This window comes from Cyprinodon tularosa, unplaced genomic scaffold (genome assembly GCF_016077235.1).
Source record: "Cyprinodon tularosa strain WSP-4 unplaced genomic scaffold, ASM1607723v1 ctg61, whole genome shotgun sequence".
NCBI classification, from domain to species: Eukaryota; Metazoa; Chordata; class Actinopteri; order Cyprinodontiformes; family Cyprinodontidae; genus Cyprinodon; species Cyprinodon tularosa.
In genome coordinates, this window is record NW_024039352.1 from 822,862 (window position 1) to 844,036 (window position 21,175).

The 21,175-nt window shown below is 37.4% G+C and overlaps 1 protein-coding gene across 4 annotated transcripts in view; it reads right to left on the minus strand.

The window, feature by feature from the left end:
- Positions 1-2,418: 2,418 nt before the first annotated feature.
- abch1 (ATP-binding cassette, sub-family H, member 1) overlaps positions 2,419-21,175 on the minus strand; it is a 39,878-nt gene continuing 21,121 nt past the window's right edge. For all 4 annotated transcript variants that reach the window (XM_038307424.1, XM_038307425.1, XM_038307427.1 and 1 more), the window contains 10 exons: positions 20,705-20,805; positions 15,540-15,610; positions 15,319-15,368; positions 15,090-15,146; positions 14,902-14,972; positions 14,644-14,732; positions 13,363-13,466; positions 8,968-9,127; positions 7,805-7,909; positions 2,419-4,214 (listed from right to left, as the gene is read on the minus strand). In XM_038307424.1, the coding sequence (XP_038163352.1) occupies positions 4,108-4,214; positions 7,805-7,909; positions 8,968-9,127; positions 13,363-13,466; positions 14,644-14,732; positions 14,902-14,972; positions 15,090-15,146; positions 15,319-15,368; positions 15,540-15,610; positions 20,705-20,805 (915 nt within the window). In that variant the 3' untranslated portion in view covers positions 2,419-4,107. The remainder of the gene's footprint in view (positions 4,215-7,804; positions 7,910-8,967; positions 9,128-13,362; positions 13,467-14,643; positions 14,733-14,901; positions 14,973-15,089; positions 15,147-15,318; positions 15,369-15,539; positions 15,611-20,704; positions 20,806-21,175) is intronic.

Genomic DNA, 21,175 nt, shown 5'->3' on the forward strand with positions numbered 1-21,175 from the left:
GAGAGAATTCTGCAGAGCAGCAGCTGGATGAGGAATTTAATCTATACTATAATACACGCTAGATTAAAAATGATCAGTCGGGGATTTGGAAAATAATAATAATAACTGTATGCGCACAGTGTAAATATTTCTATCATATGGCAGTCTTCTGTACAGTGGTCATACATAAAAAAAAATTTCATTAAATTTTTTTCTCTTACGCATTGGAGTGGTGCATAAAAAATATTATAGAGCTAAACATGTTAAATTGGTGAGTAGTAGTAGTGTAAATTTTTAACCTGTCAATTTTTTTTTTTGATTTTTATCATTACAATTTATATTTTTCCAAGCACAAAACAGTTCAAAGCAAAGTTTAGTTTGAAAAGATGATGACACTAAATAACCAAAGAATGTCAAAAAAGCATTCATTTATCCAGTGGCTGTTCTTTAATCCTTGGAAGGATCCAGCCTGCCATACATAACCATTGTACTGGTGGTAAGTAGCCTTATTGTGTGTTAAAAATTTGTAAGCGCCGCATACAGAAGGGACGTGACAGCTAACTGGTTCGCACAAATGTCGGCTAGTAGCTTTTACATTGCAATTCCTTCGTCTTTCTTTTTCCCCCTCTTCTTGGATTGTATTTCAAAGCATTTTTCTTTTTGTTTTGTGTTTTTGTTCTGCCTTTAATCTAAAGTTTTATTTAGCTACAATATTTATCTTTAATAATCAGGTCACAAAAAACCCTGCAAACCCTGTAGAGCTGCCATAGAAGACATGACCCCATAGAGAGATTGCCTTAACAACATGTGCATTGTAATTCACAAACGCTTATAAAACACACAGGTTTCAAACAGTCAGTCGTAACCAGTCAGGTAGGGATAGATTGAGGCCATGGTAACGAGCCACACAGTCATGCAAGCAAAGCGTGATGTAACCGCATACCGTCTTTCAGCGACCGCAAAATTAGCAGCAAACACAAAGAGGAGGGATTTTGCCATGACATTTATTGTTTCAGAATAAATGAACAGAACTTCATCCAAGCATGTCTGCTATCACAGTGCATACAAGTCACAACACAGGAGTCTAAATTCTTCACGTGCCCTTCAGGGAGAGACGGTGGAGGTAGTCGACTGGAGTTTTAGCGAGCACAGTGGATAACTGCTCACATAATCTGCAACATTTAACTGGAAAATAGGTCACATTTTAAATAAAACTGGCAAATTACAATGACAACAAACTCCCCTTGCGGCTTTTCTTTTACAGTTCCTGTATGACCGCATTCAAATCTCCAAGATGAGTTTAGCAAATATTTTGCAGAAATCATAATTTGAAAAATGTGTCAATTTTTAAAACCAATTACATCAAGAAGCTCCTGCATAAAAAAAATAATAATCACATTTTAACAAACATTACCACCGTCTTACAACATTTTAATAGGTTTTTTGGGGTAATAAAGAAAAAAAAGGTCCAAATGAAAATGCTTTTAACTTAAAAATAATGTTTAAAAAAAAAAACAACCAGAGAAACCCAGAGACAGATCACCCCCCCTTTAAATATATTTGATAAAGGTTTGTCATTATTATAGGCTTTGAGTGAGGAACAAATATGCTATAGTGTATATAGTATATTATAAAATCATTAATCAGCAAATCAACCATTCTGTTTGACAATCACCTTTTTCAACCTTTCCATATCATAGAATAACTCAACATTATAATTTGAATGTGCAGAAAAAAACCCAAACTCACTGATATTAGGAGATTATGACAGAAAACAAAGAAAAACACGCACAGATTTACCACCATGCACATAAATGTAAACATTTTGAAATCTATGAATGGCACATGTGAAGATGGTTCGATGGTTGATTTGAATGAGCTGAGGTCTTTAAAACTACTGGAGTAAACTTTAAATAAAACTAGGATGTAAAATTGTTTTCATATGTTAAGAGGTGTTTCTTTACATTATCACAGTGAGCCACTCATTCCTAAAATCTTTTAAAGTGATTTTAGAAGCATTTCTCTAGGCTTTCAGAAGGTATTTTGATCTTTTTTTATTGTCTTAGGTTACATGTTTGTATATTTTCAGTTCTATTCCTGTGAATTACCAGAGGAATAGTCAGGAATGGATATTTTAATTTCCTTTTTTATTAATGAAAGTATTTTTTTAATTTTATGAAACTGACTATAAGGGGGGAAAAAAACTATTTACCGTAACTGACGTGTGAATCATTAGTTTTTTTATTTCTCTCTGTATTATGGAAAATTTGACAATGTTCAAATTTTAAAACAGGTATTTGGCCAGTTTAATTAAGTATTTCAGATGCACTCGTAAAACATACATTTTTTTTATCATTTTTTTTCCCCGCATGACATCAACAGAGTGATTCTCAAACAGCTGCTAATTAAAATGTATGCATTCCCCTTGTCCTTTTAAAAAAAATAGATTTCTCTCTGTTCTATAAATATAAGCACATTTGATTGCTGTAAAATTAATTTAAGGACTGATTAGTAGCCAAAGCTCAAAAAACAATCGTTAAATGCTTTCGGAGAGCCTGGAGAAATACAGATTAAGACATTAGCAGTCTACAACAGCTACAATTTTTAGCTGTTTAGATAATGCAAATATGTGACAGAAATCCCCTTCTGGATGTGAAGTTGTTTTGACGCCCCTTCAGTCATGTTGCTCTGAGTGGTGAACTACATTGCACATGGAAGCTGGATCAAAACCACCTTAATGGTTAGAGGAGAGTTTCGCTCACTGGTGTCAAGCATTTTCAAATGATCTGATTGTATTTTTTTTTTATCATGATAAATTTTAACTCACCATCTCAAAGTATCTTTATTCGTTATTCGAAACGTGACTTTTTGACTACAGTTGCATGATAGGAAAACAGGTTTCTGACCTACAAACTTCATCCCAGCTTCTTATTTTCTCTGATTTTCTCCCAGCCTTGACACCATCTTTGTGTTAAACCCCTAAAAGCCTTACTCCTGTGTGTTTAGATTCTCTATGATTCTTAAAGCAAAATGTCATAAAATATATTTCTTTTTTTGGATCTTTTTTTTGTAAAAAAAATAATAATAACATGACGGCATGGATGCTGACAGTTTGAGAACAGCTTCAACTCTGTCCGGCAAAGTAGAGAGTTCATCAAAAGCATCAGAAAAGGACAGAAAAAAGAGTTTTTTTTCCCATCACCAAAATTCCCCTGCTTTAGGAGATACAGGCACAGATTTATAAGAGACACAATCAACCGGAGCTGAAGAAGGACATGTGAGCACCTGGTAACGCAGCGAGATCAAACAGTTACCGCTTCCTTTCAAATCCAGACAGGGCAATAGGCTCCACAGAAATATAACAAGCAAGAAGCAAAAAAAAAAAAGATAGGTTAAGTAATATATAAAGAAATAATCACTTTTTCACTTTCATCTGCATTCACGTTACATTGTGCAATAATTTCCTCAATTTCCTGCTTAGAAATGAGGCCTTTTTTTCTCCTTTTCTTGTGCTCAGACTCCTCCTCTATAAAAAAAAAAATCCTTCATTTTCATCAAGGCCCATCTAAGTTTTAATGTCATATAGATGGCAGAGCCTTAAAAAATACCCATCAGTTACAGTCAAGAAATTTATATTTTCTTTTTATATCAAAAATGAACGGCACAACCTTCATTTATTCTAAAATAAAGTTTAAAACAAACAAAAAACTCTCAGTATTAAAGTCTAAAAGGCAAACAGAAAGTGGCCCTGAGTTGGTTTATGGCTGTTCACATGTGTTCAAGAAGCTGCAGGTAGAACCAGAAACTGCTACTGCTTAGTTTCTACTTGAAGTTTCTTGAATTTAGACTTGGAACAGGCCAAACCAACCCCTGCAGGAACAGAGAGTGTGTGTGTGTGTTAGTGTGTATCATAGAGATGATCAGGAGGAGGGAGACTGATACATCAACCTATCAGTCCTTTAAACCACAGTAAATCTTTCCCCTCCTCCCTGTTTTGTGTTTTTTTTCTCTTGATTTCTGCTGCTGTGCCTCCTCCACAAACAGGAGGTCCAAGGATTGTCATCGGCTCCTGAATCTGAAATCTCTGCGTCCTGCTCAGGATGACATCCTCCAAGGAGAAGGAGGCTGTCACGTCCTCAGCTTTAGGATGACGGTGGCCAGGATCAAGAAGAAGGTGTTCCAGCCAAGGGTGACAGCAAAACCTCTCCAAACCATCATCTCAGACAGCCCCCAGCCTGGAGAGACGATAACTGAGTTAGCAACACATTTGAAAAAATGGTTCCAATGATTTCCATGACTACAAATTTGTAATATTAAAGGAATAGTACACCCAAAACATGATTAGCCTTCATTTTCTACTCACCCCCATGCTGAACAACACTCTGGAGTACTTTTTTGATATCTCAAATGCATCTGGAGATCTGGGAGGCTTCTTGCTGTCTGCTGACATTCAAATAAGGGAGGTCTATTGTGCCCGAGACAGAAAGGTCCATAAAAGTCCACAAAAACGTGTCAATATTCCTCCATACTGCTCGTCCAATGTATTCCAAGTTTCCTGAGTGGGTAGCGTCCAGAAATTACTCAAAACGAAGTCATTTAGAATGTTTTTAGAGCATAAACAGTAGTGTATAGGATTTCCTGAAAGCGCGCACATGCGCGATCATGACGCTACGGAAGCCGGCAGACCAAACCAGCGCATTCAGCTCGGCAAAGAACTCATGCTCTTCCTCAACACTGAAGTCCTCAGACATTTTTCTTTCGTTGTTTCTTTCTTTGCACAGGTAAACAGCACATTTCTTCTTCTACGCTTGCATTATTGGAAGAGCAGACGCTGAATGCGCACTTTCATCTGGTTTGGTCTGCCGGCTTCCGTAGCGTCATGAACGCGCCGGCGCGCGCTTTCAGGAAATCCTATACACTACTGTTTATGCTCTAAAAACATTCTAAATGACTTCGTTTCGAGTAAATTGTGGATGCTACCAACTCAGGACGCTTGGAATACATTGGACGAGCAGTATGGAGGAATATTGACACGTTTTTGTGGACTTTTATGGACCTTTCTGTCTCGGGCACAATAGACCTCCATTATTTGAATGTCAGCAGACAGCAAGAAGCCTCCCAGATCTCCAGATGCATTTGAGATATCAAAAAAGTACTCCAGAGTGTTGTTCAGCATGGGGGTGAGTAGAAAATGAAGGCTAATCATGTTTTGGGTGTACTATTCCTTTAAGGCCTGCAGATCGCTTCTGCAAACAGATGCAAAAAGAGTATAATTGAAATTTTTGACTCAAAGTCTCAGCCATGCTTCCTTTCTCTTGGTTTATGACTCCAACAGAGAAGGGAAGCTATTGTTTCAAGCCCTTAAGGCTTGTGGTGAAAGCATTATGCTGTGGGGTTGTTTTTCTTGGTGTGAGCTCATAGCTTGTTGTCGGGCAGATGAAGCGCTGAATGAGGTGAATTCAGTCATTTCATTAATTTTGCAGGAGGGATGCATCTAAAAGTTTCAGGTTAGTAAATCTCAAGGACTGGACCTGGCTTGGGCATCGCTGCTAAATACACACAAACTGAGCAGCAAGGCCAACCTGAATATTTTAAGTAACTGTTATAATTAAGAAACTAACTTTTGGCTCATGAATTTTAGAAAGCAGTCTTACTCCATATCAATGAGGTCTGAAGAAAAACAAAACATATATGATTAGATAACAAAGCCCTTTTTCTGCAGCTGCACCTAAACTATACAGCATCCATTAGATCTACAATCTTTAACTGAACTTGACCTTTTTAAATCAAAGCCTGAGACTTTTATTCAGGCAGGCTTTTTAATACTCAACATGTGTTTACATTTATACCGTTATCAACCCTCTTCTATCTACCTTACTTTTAATCTAAATGTAGTAACTTTGATAAGTCCTCTGCTCACCAAGATTGTGGACAGGGAAAGGCTATACTAATAAATGACTGATTTATGAACAATGTTTTTTTTTTAATTACTACAGCACTACACTATACCTTCACAATCCTATATTCCTACTGTATCAAGCATAAAGGTCTGGTTACAAACTTGGGTCTTAACTTCTGAATATTTCTGCTTGGGTCCTGTTTGGGTTGTAATCTAGGCAGATGAAGTGCATTATTTATACAGAAACTAGCAGGCACGGACTGGGAACGATTTTCGGCCCTGGGATTTTTATGGCCCACTTCTATAATGCGGTTTTTCTGGCTTTGGTTATAAACACATACGCAACTTTTTTACCCTCAGATGGCCATCCTACACTGCCACATTGGGAAACATCCCAACCTGGCAACAATGCACGTAAGATGGGAAACGTTAGCCCTAGCACAACATATTTTCGCAAAATATTCCAACATAAATTCGCCAAATATAATAGGCACATCGTAGTTTGGTTTAAAAAAACATTTTAGTTTTATTATAATTTAGCTTTTTGCAAGGATTTTACAGTTTGAAGAAATAGAAAATTACACCATATGCCAACAGTCACAAGGATGTGCATGACAAGGAAGGGTTATATATACTGCATGCATCATTTAGGTAGTTAACATTGGATTACTTCTTGAGCTTTGGCCGGAGAGTAAGTGTTGGGACCGGTATGAGCCTGCAACCTAGCAATAAGCCGGCAATTACTGTAAGAGTTTTGACTAGGGTGGCCAACCCCCTGAAAAAAAAAACTGTTATAACCTAGCATTTTAATCATACAATCCTTCTGAAATATATTTTTATGTCTATTTTTAATATTATTTTTAGGAAAAAAAACAAAACATTGAGCTCATTTGTACTTCTTTTCATAACTTTCTCTATCTGTTGACTGTGGGTTCATGTGGATGTAGCGTTAGCGAATTTTGCAGTGTGCCATGGCTCCTTTACTATCATTTCCTTATCTCTTATGCAAAAGGTAAACAAATTACACCAGCAGCAACACTTAGCAACCGCCTGCAGACTTTGTCATGAAAAGACAGATTTGGGTGGGATGAAAAAAAGTAAAAAAAAAGTCTAAAAAATGACTCAAAAACAGATTCCGATAAATAGACTGCAATTTTAAAGTAAACAATAAGTAATGCACTCTATTCCCTCTATATACAGTCTCTGGGCAAGACTCCACTGTTTAAGGAAAAGCACACTTAAGCAAGTTTAGTTTGCTTCAGAACAGGTTAAAGGCAAAAACAGCACAATCACAAGAAAAAAGTGTATAAAAACCGGAGTTTAAAGATGAAAATGCAATGCTGTTGTTTGTTTTGAAGCATATTGAAAATATATCACAGGACAAATGTGCTGAGAGGGACTGGATAACAATATGATGGATTTATAAGCTTAGCAATATTTTTTTTGTTACATATATTTGTATGGATAACAGCGGTGAGATCATAATGAACTCAGGTATGACAGAATATATTCAGGGAATAATTTAATTACGAAATTCCAGGGAGTGATAGTGCAAAGTCTTAGTCCCCTAAATTAAATTGTGTCAGTGTGCACCTCTGCCTTGGTCTCATCTTCCTCTGTCCCTCAGGGATGAGGTATTTAAACAGGAAAAGGCCTCTCTACTTTCATGTATATCATGTAACATAGAAGTCTAAAGGTGCATCTTTCTGATTAGAGGCAGTGTTGTTAAAGGACAGAAAAAGAATACAAAGTACAACTTCTCAACCTTTTATTCCAGGAAAGTTAACTACAAAGAACTGAGGGCTGATTAATTAATGAGAATTACCTTAATTATGTGTATTTTATCAGAAATTAGGCCGTCAGGCTGCAGCTGAGTCTCAGACATGCTGTTTAAAGCTGCTGTGTTTAATTATGTGTAAACATTACCTCTGTACATGATGCAGCGAAGTGATTCTGAGGCGTAGGTCTGAGGAAGAACCAGACTAAGGTAGCGAAGAGGATAAGGGATGCACTCCACAGGCCAAATGATACCTGCATGCATGACGGGACAAAAAGAACGCAGTGTAAGATATCAGTTAAATAAGAAATGCAGGTTGTGTCTGGACTCTGATACCAAAAGAACACATTAAACATTTACAGTGCTGACTGAACAATACCAGTCATTTCTTTATGTTGGTTTGTTCTAAGAAGGTACAATTTTCTTTTCTAGGAATCTTGAGCAGTTGCCAAAAGTTTTTTTTTTACTATTTTTTTTTTCTTTTTGCTTCCCTCCTAAGTATTAGTTCGGTACTCCAATTAAATATGAATGTTTTATATGCTAACTGTATATTTTTTCTTTTAAACCTAAAAGATTATTCTGATATAGCTTTACTTTTAGTTGAAAGTGAAATGCATCTTTCAGCTGCAGTCAGATCTTTGCTGACTTTAACCTAAGTCCTGACTTTCAGATAAAAAAAGAAGCTTTTTTTTCTTGGTGCCGTGTCTGTTATCTACCTTATGTTAACTTTTAAAACTGAAAAAGCTACTTGTCTCCACAACACAGACTGGATTGCATGCAGACGTTTAGATCAGTTTAGTTTAGTTTTAGAAGATAATCAAATCTGCCTTTTAGGAGGAAAATTGAATAGTTTAGAAGTTACCGTATGAAAAAGACTGAAAGTCATCTCTTTTTCATTTTTTATTTGAAATTTGTTTTGATTTGTTTCTGCCCTTCTAACACCATCAAAGACATGAGCAACATAGCGACACATCTTTTGAGTCTATAGAATTATGCCTCTATGTTGAATGATTGTGCTTCTGCCTTTATTTCTCCATGGAGAATTGCTCTTTTGTTTGTGATCATTTGTGGTTTGGATTAGCATCCCCTGCAATGAGTACCTTCACCATCAAACTAAAAAACATGACACTGTTGATCACTCCAAACATGTAAAGTTCCCATTTCTGTACAAATACCATCAACATACGCTGACTGACATCAACTCAAAACAATCTTTCATCAGTGTTTCCTGATTAAATAAGCAATCGGTCCTCCGCTGTGCTTTTCTAGTTTGCTCTCACACGAGAAGCGGTTCTTATGACAGACTGCTCACCGCTCAGGATAAGGTTCGGGTAGAAAATGCCCAGGGCGGCTTGATTGGCGCTCTGCTCGTCATCAATCCCTGCCGAGATGACGAGGCCGAAGGAGATGCCCGTGACGCCCTGGAGCACGATCAGACATACAACTAGAAACAAGGAGCCTTCGTTCGGGATCTGTGCAGAGAGGAAAGAATGGAGTACAGTGAGGAATGATGACAGTCTCAAAGATCATGCAGACTTTTTTGCAATTGGTTGAGCATCACTTTCTCTATCTGTTATAATAACACATGGGGTTCAAACAGCATGACAGCAGCAGTCAGCCACAAACAGCCACTCTTTCCGCTGCCGCAGCAGCAGCTGCTCCTGTGTTTACAGCCGCCAGATGGCATCTGCTAAAAAAATGACCCCATAAACACAAAATGCATCACTTTCACATTACTGGACCATTTTTTGTGGTAAAGTGGTGTTTTATTTATCAATAAACGGCTGCCCTAATGCCCTCTGGCATTAAAATGAATGTAAACCAAGCTGCAGCATCTTGCAACCTGTGCAAAAATAGCCTTTAAGAAACACATTTTTAAAATAATTTCATAATGATCTGCTTGGTAAACACCTAGGCGTGCAGGTGGCGCAGTGGTTAGCGTGCACAGCCCATGTACTAAGGCCTTAATCCTCGACGCGGCTCAAATTCGACCTGTGATCCTTTGCCGCATGTCTCTCCCTCTCCCATACCCCCTTTCCTGTCAGCCTACTTTCGGAAAAACGAGCCACTAGTGCCGTAAAAACTAAAAAAATTAATAAATAAAATAAATTCTCAAATAAACCTTTAAAGGAATAGTACACCCAAAACATGATTAGCCTTCATTTTCTACTCACCTCCATGCTGAACAACACTCTGGAGTACTTTTTTGATATCTCAAATGCATCTGGAGATCTGGGAGGCTTCTTGCTGTCTGCTGACATTCAAATAATGGAGGTCTATGGCGCCCGAGACAGAAAGGTCCATAAAAGTCCACAAAAACGTGTCAATATTCCTCCATACTGCTCGTCCAATGTAATCCAAGTGTCCTGAGTGGGTAGCATCCAGAATTTACTCGAAACGAAGTCATTTAGAATGTTTTTAGAGCATAAACAGTAGTGTATAGGATTTCCTGAAAGCGCCCCCATGCGCGCTCACGATTCTACGGAAGCCGGCAGACCAAACCGGAAGAAAGTGCGCATTCAGCGTCTGGTCTGCCGATAATGCAAGCGTAGAAGAAGAAATGTGCTGTTTACCTGTGCAAAGAAAGAAACAACGAAAGAAAAATGTCTGAGGACTTCAGTGTTGAGGAAGAGCAAGAGTTCTTTGCCGAGCTGAATGCGCTGGTTTGGTCTGCCGGCTTCCGTAGAATCGTGAGCGCGCATGGGGGCGCTATTAGGAAATCCTATACACTACTGTTTAGGCTCTAAAACATTCTAAATGACTTCGTTTCGAGTAATTTCTGGATGCTACCCACTCAGGACACTTGGATTACATTGGACGAGCAGTATGGAGGAATATTGACACGTTTTTGTGGACTTTTATGGACCTTTCTGCCTCGGGCACCATAGACCTCCATTATTTGAATGTCAGCAGACAGCAAGAAGCCTCCCTGATCTCCAGATGCATTTGAGATATCAAAAAAGTACTCCAGAGTTTTGTTCAGCATGGGGGTGAGTAGAAAATGAAGGCTAATCATGTTTTGGGTGTACTATTCCTTTAAGAAACATAAAACCGGAAATACTAAACAGGATCAGGATGATCTAACAACCTTTTCTGAATTTATTTTCATTCAGCATAGAAATACACTGATGACATTGATGTGTAAAATGTTCAAATTAGGGAGAGCTAAATTAAACAAAGGATGTCAAATGGATTAATCAAGTGAAAATCTTTCTGTTTCTGTAGACCTGATGGTGTCAAGTAAAACAATTAGGAAGATCTTTATTTTTCAAATCTAGTCTTTTTGAACTGGAAAAAAAGCAGTATAAGGAAATTCAATACTTTTTCAGAGTATTTAGCAACTATATAAACATATAAACCCATGCCAGGAGCATTCACAACATTAACATGAGTCACTTTCCAGGAATTTAAACCTCCAAGCAATCCCTGTTTCATGTAGATGAAAGACTCATACATAATTAATTAGTTTTCAAAGAAATTTGGGGGGTTATTGATTTTAGATCTCAAAATGTTTGGAAGTATTTCTATAAAGTGTCTTAGCCATGAGTTTAAGGAGAAAACAAGAACATGGGAATCAAAAAAATACTTCCTAAAGTCCTTACAGGATCCTATGACCAAGGAAAATAAAAAATAGAAAGAAAAGTTGAAAGAAATGGTAATATCCTTCTGTTTAGTTGTAAATAAATGCATCTTGAGATGAGATGGGACACTTGAAAAGCATCCAGAGTTCTGCAGGAATGGAGCTGATAAACTCTCCAAAGTTGACTGGAATGTTTGTGTTGCTCCTCGGAGCTCTAAGACACTATCCGTCTCCCCTGACAACGTGCAAAAATAGACCCGCACCCAGAGGCCACATGACCACACGGTTGCCACAGCAATTGCTGGCTGTTGTGGCGGCGATCCTGCAGCGATCCATGGATACAGGCGATGCAGGAAATGATTTGTGAAGCAGTGGTCTCTTTAGAGTTCAGCAGCTTAATTAAAGCGGCTCTGAACATGTGATAAACACACAGTGACAAAGGAGAACACACACATTTCTACTAAGGTTAATAGGATCAACATTTCAAAAAAAAACTTTTTGTCTCTGTATCTTTAATGTCCCAAGATGTAAATCTTTCAGACTCTGTCTGCCTCCCTTATTGATTCTAAACACAAACTGTACCTACAGACATTCAGTAGTTGACTTGCTGTGGTGTGTGTGGTTTTCACACCCAGCCTGACCTTGATTCCCTTCAAACTCAGTCGAACTCAGTGGAGAAACCTTGATTCCCTCCAGAGGGCATCATTGTAATGCCAAATAAATCTAAATCAACCGGCTGATATTGACAAGCTGTTCGCTGGCTACAGGGGAGTTTTATTAACATAATTACAAGCCTCTTACTTGCTACATGTGAAGTCAGATTTTTGCCGATGTAGTAAAAATGCAAATGAACTTCGGAAAAAGCCTGCCAGGCTGGTGAAATATTAACCTTCAACATATTGGAAACACTTCCCGCTTGTCAAACCCACACTCTGTTAGGGGGTGACTTTGGAAGCTCATACACCAGAGTTTGTTTTTGTTTGTTTTTTTACTTTACAGTGCTTTACAAAGGCCTCTGTGTTTAAAGTCGTAAGGAAGCGACTGTTCCAACCGTTGCATTTCCGAAATTCTCCCGAGTGGTGCACGACTTTACACATGTGAATAAAGTGAATGTGATTGGTCGTTTATCAAGGGGGCGGGATTGTTGCAGGTTCGCAAGCACCTTTGGTTGTGGCCGGTTTGTCGGAAGCATTTTGCTAACCAGTTAGCAACTTAGTGCTAGTAGGTTCCCAATGGGAAATTACATTACGACAAAGTGGCACTAAATTGGTGACTTAGAAACGACACTGTCAAGGAACGCTATGGACAGCAGAAACTAGCAAGAGGAGGAGAGTTTAGTGTCGGAGGTCGTGGATGAGTCTCCTCCGTCATACATTTTTTTATATAGAGGAGGAAAGCGGGGACGAAGATGTTGTGGAAGAGGACGCCAGGGCGGCAGAAGCTTGGTTTGGTGTAGAAGGCTTACAGCCGTACATGTTTGAGCCCTTGCCTCGCAACGCTGCCAGTTCTGTTAGCTCTACGCCTGCTGAAGACACAGACGTCCATCCCGTGAACACTGGGACGGAACTCAATGGGAAAGGAAATGATTCTGATTTCTTATTTCAACCGTTGCGTATATTAGCTGCGACATGAATCAAGATGCTGTGACCGAAAAAATTGATTGACAGATGACCGTTGGCTGAATTTAGGTGAACAAGCTGACATATAACTAACTGGCCTGCATAAGATAACGAAAAAACAAACAGATTTTAGGACAGGATATATTTTTTTAAATATAGAAATGATCTAAATTTTGGGACAATATCGTCCGATAAAGAGTACATTTATATACATGTTTAAGCCAGAATGATTTGACATTTAAATAAGATTTCCCTACGACTTTAATTTAGATTTGGTTTGACAGATTGACGCAAATGAATCTGTAATTGTCAAAGAGTTTAAGGTTCGTTCTCATTTGACCTGTGTGTTTCCTAAACAGTTACCACTTTATCACCACAGACCCATAAAAATACCAAACTCTCAGCTTTATCCATATATTAAGGTAATAAATACGGGATTGCATTTGATGGTGTTCTGAAGACTGCATGTCTGAGTGTGAGTTTTTATTTATTTCGTTGTTATGCTGACCTTGAAGACAAGCAGGATGAAGAGGAGCATCAGGACGATTTGGACACTGATGACAAACAGCTGGGAGAAGAGGTGAGCCAACATGGTCTCCATGGAGCTCACACCTGAGGGACACGAGAACGGAAAAGGGTTGGTTTGTTCTATATTTAAAATAATGACAAATCTACTTACAGTTACAAAACAAAAATACAAGCAATAACTTAAAGCTCAACCTTAAAGTATTTTGTTACATTCTACCAATCATTTTAGCTGGAAATAATTGACATAAGATTTGATCATTCTACGAGTTGGGTTATTTCTACTGTGAACCCTAAAGTGATTTAACAATTAGCTATAAGAAAAGAAAAGCAAAACAATAGGTCATCTGTTTCTTTCTTAAACCAAAACATCTTCCCTACCAGCTGTAATCCTATTCCTCCCTCTACTGGCAATGTCTCAAATTACACCTGAATGATGCATCGCAAGCTCATTCGTCAATAAAACATTTTTACAACTTGTAGTCAACAGAACAAATAAAACACAAATGTGGGTCTGTATGTTTGCAATTTTCTAAAGTAATCTAAAGCCCATATAGGGAGTAAATTATTATTTTTTTAAATTATAAGAGCAACTTTAGGCGTTTAATTTTAGGTTTTATACGAGCTTTGATTTAGCTTTTCTCACCTGCTTTGCAAAACTCAACAATTTTGATTAAACTTTCGAGCACAACTGTACTTGCGTAGTTTGTATTTATACTCTATTTACTTGTACTTATTTTATTTTAACAATTTGAAGTATTTCTATTTTATATTTAAAGCCATTTCTTTAGAAACATGTTATTTAAACTTTTTTTTACAGATATGTATACTTTACTCCACAGCGGTTCTGCTCAGTTTTTTGTTATTTTTTATATGATTCATGTACACGCACATTATGTGAACAGCACAAATCAAATAAAGCTGGATTAAAAAAAGTAAAGAACAAACATCTGAAAGTGACAGGCTGGTGATAATATAGCTTCTTAAAGTAAACAAGCAACACTTATGACAGACAATAATACTTTTTTAAGATACCGAGAAAAACAAACAAAAAAACCCCACATATTTTAAGACAGGATTCTTATTTTGAAAATAGAAATTTCTAAAATTTCGGGACAAGAGCATCTAATAAAGAGTACAGTTATATAGATGTTTAAGCAAGAATGATTTGACATTTAAATATAAATAAGTTATTAGCTGTAACTTAGACACAGCTTGAGAACTTTGTGCAGTTTTCAGAGCAAAGCAGACTCTGCTTTCTCACCTGCGACCCAACACCTGTCCAGGAGTCCCTCCTTCCTCTCCAGGACAAAAGAGAGCGCTGTCAGTCCCACAGCCAGATAGAAGGAGATGCTGCAGGAACAGAGGGCAGACAATAGGATATTAAATCACGGTTTTTCCAGCCAATATTGTTAAAAAGGTTAACCTTACATCATAAGTCAATAACTTCTGCATCAAACTATTTGCAAACTAAAGGAGAAGATAAACAATATAAAAACAGAGCAGTGGCCTTTATACTGACCTGAGGACAGCTCCTGGGGTCACATAGGTAGTAAAATCCGTGTTTAGACTTCCATAGATCGGCTCTTCGAACTATTTAAGGAAGATAAAGATCTTTATGTTACATTCAGAAAAAAACAACAACTGTCCTGTTGATTAAGATTTCTATATCAATGTGCAAGTTCTGAAATTATCCCTGAAGTCTCCTACTTTTATTGGTAGAGCTGCCAAGTACGCCGCACTGCCCAATTTGTAATCGATAAAAGCCTGCAGAGGAGAAAGAATGATGCATAAAACAAAGTGTTGATATTAATATTGATCAAATTAAATCACGAGAATGATTTGATCAGAAGACAGGAACATTTGCTTGTTTTCATGGCAAGATGCTTCTTCAGTCACATTCTTTCAGTTTTTAATCATTTATTGTATCATGTGGTACCTGAAAAGCCTGGTGCAGCTGCTTCTGTAACATCAGGCCGATTTGTCGATCTGTTAACAAAAGTTTGATCAGGGTTTTTAAACTGAATGCATTTAATTTCATTCCACGGTGCAACCATTTAATTTTAGTGCTGTCAGTGGGTATCAAGATGTGAAGAGCATGAAAACTAAAAACGGAACATAAAATTCGCAAAAAGAACAGAAAAGAAGTTTGCATCTCACTTGTTAGGTCTAACCAGACGTGCACTGATCCACCATCGATCACTTCTTTGGAAACCTGCCGCTGCAGAATCCTAGAAAACCAGGGACAGACAGAACAGCCCCACAGTCAGCACTGATCAATACAGCTGGAAGCTCAGGGTAGCACCTCAAACAGACACGGGAAGAGCTGATTTAAGAGACAGAGATCTTGAAAGTGGCCCAGAGACCATAAAATATTTGATGACATAAGCACATTTTCATCAAATAATAAGTAAAATGAAGAGCTGGGGCTTCATATTTGTTTTAAACAGATTATGTGCTTATTTTGCATTTTGTCTGTGATATTTTTATAATAATTATTGTAGGTTATCTTTCTGTTTTGTATTTTGTTTAATTTGTGTGGCTTTAGTTCAAAATAGTAATACTATTCTATTAAAACATCAATGAAATAGTGATAAATTTGTGTGCTTAAGGAAGGCTGTAAATCCATAGTTATATATTGTATGGAAGCCTGGAAGGTCTGTCTGCTTTCTCTGCTTTCAGCCAAATTATTTGAGTAGATTTACACATAACATGCTTATTAATCCAAACCCAGGCTCATCTAAAGTGTTATTTTTTTTTATAAAATAAAGATGCATTTTCAACTTATTCCCAGAGTTTAAACTGATTCAACACTTTTTCAGTCAAGTTAACTAGATTCTAACTCAAATGTAAGAATTTTAATTTAATCATTTAAATCTTTAAACCACTTTTTTCATTCTGCCTTCTCATTAACCTTCCTTTCATACAACATATTGCATCTTTTTGTAGCTTTTTATTTATTAAATAGTTATTGATCATGTTTAATTCACTGCCTATTTAATTCCTTTTAGAAACATGTTCTGTTTAATAAAAAAAACAATTTTAGCTTTAATTTTGTGTGCCTTCTAATTTTGGATGTATTAACTATTTAAACCAGAAGTAGAGATAGGCACTTATTTTTGTTTTAATTAAATGGTAATAGTGAACAGATTCTTTTCTATCTTCTGTAGCCGTGTCACAGTCTCAGGACGTTGCGGTCCACCAGCAAAGGTTACATGAGCAAACAAACCAAATGAAAGAGTGAGACTAAGATTGAACAGGGCTCTCTGGACTAAACTCTAGACCAAAACCTGCTCCTTGTACAGTAGCCATCTATTACTGTAAATGCTGCTATAGACTTAGGCTGCCGGAGGACATAGGGACCACTCTATATTTTTATGCTCCTTTCTGCTTCCATTCTACTATTTCGTAGTATATGTTAGTTCAACCTCTAACTTTATGTTCTCTCTAGCTTTTACTCATCATTGTAGCAGCATTTGGCCTGGTCCTGTTTGGCTGTGAGAACCATCATGGAGGGTAATATCTACACTGCTGCCATCTTTTGATCATAGATGATAGAGTTGTTTCTGCATTTAAGTGCTTGGTCCTGTTTCTCACGTAGACATAGCAATGGGCTCAGCTTTTACTGTTACAAACTGTGCTCTCTTTCATCCCTTTGACAGGAAAACTTGCTCAGAGCTCATCTGCTTAACTGTATCTTTCCTAGACAGGTCCACCAAGGGAGCTAGTTTACTGTTACCTTTTCGAACATAGAAATTACCCACAAATCGGTGCATTTATTTTCCTTTACTATTTCAGCTTCTATTTCTTTGAACGCTTAGTTGGCCTCGGCAGAAGGCTGTTCACGCCAAGCCTGGTTCTGCTGCAGGTTTTTCCTCTCCACTGTTGCTGCATGCATGCTCAGTGTGAGGGATTGCTCTATAGTCAACGACACAATAGAGGCAAATATCTACTGATGCCTCATGCTTATCCAGGGGGTGCAAATCCTGCAGAGTCAGTGACTGGAAAAGACAGAAACAGTTAACCAACCTGATATACTGAATGGAACTGAAACATGCCAAGCTTTCAGTTAATAGCTCCTGATAAATTGCTAATACTACGTTGGTCATGCCTTCACTCTCCCTCACCAGCAGCCTCTACTCCAGCTGCACTGCACTTTGAACTTTGAAATCTGATCTCTCTCTCTGTTAGACAAGTTCTCACAGTTGCTGCTAATTCTCATGTTCCTGCTGAGAGAATAAAACAAAAACGCAGCTAATTTTTGCTCCTGCTCTCTGTCACTGCTGATTTGTTTCGATCCAAAACAAATCTTTGTTCCCTGATTGTATGAAACATCCAACATCAATGGCACTGGTAGTGTAGTTTGTATCTTGGGACTTAATTAATCTGAATATTTGCAGGAACTGGAGATCTGTGTCTTAAAAACTGTTGCAAAGTGCTGAGCGCCATCTTTTGTTTATCTGAGGTACTGCACATGTGTTTTTCCTTCCAATTATGGACTAGAACCGCCATCTTTGAGCCTTGTGTTTAATGCTGGAGATGATACACAAAAACAATGTCTATGTATTGCTGATCTGTTTTACTTCCATCCTGCCTGCATTCAACACAATTAAAGAAAGGAAATTGTTTCTTTTTTGAGCTGTTTCGTAATAGATTATTATCCCAAGGCCGAGGATGTGGAAAACGCACAGGTGTCTGATTGGTCGACCGTTCAAACAGAGTGTTTTTACGAACAGGATGGACCAGAAAGTCCACCTGCGAGTCTGTGATTCAGGCAGAAAAACAAAAACTGAGGACTGACTCATGTTCACATGACAGAAGCTCTGAGTGACTCTAACAGAAGAAAGTGAGGAAATCAGAATCTGTTTTCTACTTTTACATCCTAAATATATCATTAATGCATATGGCAGCTCCTACCACTCTCTGCATTTAATTTTTTGGCTTAAGTGAAGCTTTGATGAATCATTAGGTTAAAGAACTAAAATATAAAAACATACTGCAAGTACTGCAGTGCCAAGTGATTAAATTAATAAAACATTGAAAATCTAAAGCCAAAAAAACGCTTTTATTAGGATCATCCTGATATCAGAACATATATTAGGTCAGAGGTCAGCCAGGTTGAAACAACGGGAAAGGAAACAAGTTTCATAACCCGATCTGTGAGGTGGTTTCCTGGTCTCAGAGCAAGTGTGTGTGTGTGTGTGTGTGTGTGTGTGTGTGTGTGTGTGTGTGTGTGTGTGTGTGTGTGTGTGTGTGTGTGTGTGGTGAACATTTTTTCTCACTGCTGAGTTTGTCTTGTGTAGCTGGAATGCACTTTTTGTTTGACACCCTTGCATGCTTTAACAGAGCCGGTCTGAACTGGTTTTGTGTTTGAAGTATGACTGAACAGGACAGAACTGTGCTGCAGGTGCACAACAACAAGAGCATCGGCCCAAGAGGAGAAAAACCAAACAAACCCTGATGGTGACAAAAGAGGAAGGAGGGAGAGAAACAGGAGGATGATGATTTGTTTTTTGAAACATGAAAGGGAAGGAATTGAAGCTTAGAATCTCTAAAATAAAATTGTTTTTATTTTTTCTGTGTCTGCTTGGATTTTCCCTCCAGATTCGTCAGAATTATATTCCGATCATCTCTGTTTCCCCAATAGAAGATTTGTAATTTTTCTAATTTCTGACTCTTTTTCTTTACTCTTTTAGATATAAATTATTAAGCAGGTCAAATGTGTCGTGGAACCAGTTCAATAATAAATGAGGTTCAGAGGCTGGGGCCTGCAGAGGGGCTGGTATTTGATACTAAGGGAAACGATTTGTGACAAAAAGAGATAAACATTAAGTTAATAAATCTGGACCCATTTAACATTTTCACATATTTTTCCACATCAAAACTTCAAAGTTAAAGCTATTTCGCTTGGATTTTATGCGGGAGAAAGGAAGGTGTCCATTAATGGAAAGACAATGAATCGTGCTTCAAGTTTTTGTAAAATTTGTAAAAACAATTGCAAAAACTTGGCATACATTTGTTCATACACTCATATGCCTATGAGTCACTGCAACTACAGCTGCAAATCCTTTGGGGCATGTCTCTCTACCATCGCTGATCTGGAGGCTAAAATATTTTCTCATATTTCTTTGTAAATTAGCTCCAATTCAGTCAGAACATTTATTTCAATGTTTTCTGATTAAAAAAGGCCTCTGCTGCCTTCTCTGCCCCTGCTGTGGAAAAGCAGCCCCACAGCATGACCCTGCCACTACTACTGACATATTTTACAGTAAAAAAACAAAACAAGCATTTTACTTCTTCCTCACAATAACGCACTCATATCTTTTTGTCTATCCTTTATATCGCAGACTAAAGTAGTAGATATGTAATAAAGAGGCAAAAAGTAAAAAGGTTCAAGCAGTTGAAGTATCCCTGCAGCGTATAGTATGTGTCTTTGTAGGGCTTGAGAAGCTTCCTGTATATATGTGTAACAATAGCCACGCAGAGAAATGTGAGAGCTGATTGGAGGATTACAGTTACAAACATTACGCAGCTCTGCTCCACTCTATGCAGATCCTGCTTTTCACATCCTGAGCTGAGTGGGAAAAAAACACAAGAACACCAGCAGAGAATAACCTGCCGATACATACTGCCAATGAGGAGGAGAAACCTCATTGAAAAATTGGTTTTATTAAAAATAATTTGAGATTCTTTAGGTTGCAGCTCTTAAGATTGTTCTAGTTCCACCCATTTTTTTTTTATCTTGTATTTTCCTCCCTAATGTTCAAGGTTAACCTTATTAGTTGCTTACAGTAAATTTCAGACTAATCTGGAATTTTCCTTTCAAGGATGAAACGAAATCTTTTGTGCAGATTTGAATATTAGAATATAGTTGTCACAATATAGTGAATATTAGAGGATTTTTTTCTGAAACTCAGAAGAAAGTGCACCATGCTTTATGAGGATTTATCTATAGAGCAAAGCACAAGCTTAAAGAAAAGATGTTTTTCCTTTTTTGTTTTCCTCTCTTTTATTTTCTGTCAGTTAAAAATAACAGGGATAATAAATAAGCGATTTATGTACCACTTCCTTAAAACCTTAATAAGCTCTTGTTGTTCTTAGATGGCCCTCAAAAACAAATATTTTAATGATATTTGTGCATATATGTATATTTTTAAGGAATCAGTTAAAAAAAAAGTTAAAAACTTAGTTCTTTTTCTCTAGTAGAATACATTTACTTTATTTTACCTAGATTCTGGTACTTGGCAAAACAAAAAAATCCAAAGAAAACAATTCAATGTCTTTGTCTTATCACAGCTGATTCTCCATTTTTGTTTTTTTTTTACCGTTTAGTTAAATAACTGGTGAAGTTCTGTCCAAAGCCGATGACGCCCCAGTACTCTCCTTTATAGACTCCTTCAAAAGCCTCGTTATGGGTGACAGGAACCTAAACCAATGAAAAAACAGAAGAATTTCTGATGTTATACTATTTCCAGATAACAGCATTTCTTATTTAACCGTTTTAGTTTTCAGTAAGCTTTCAGAATATGTTTTAATAGTGCGTTTAAATCCAGTTCTCTCTGCGCAGAGATCTGCATTTTAAACACAGTGAGAGCAAATAGAGAGGAACTACAAACATTTTATTCCAATGAGCGATAGTTTATGGAAAACAGACACATAAAAAAAAACATATAATTTGTAGCGATTAATCTGCTGGAAGTAGCAAACTAGGAAGAGTCAAACAAAGATGGAGACAGAAGGAGCATCAAGATGTACATGGTTTCACAAACTGAAAAGCTGCTGTTTCCTTTCTACTT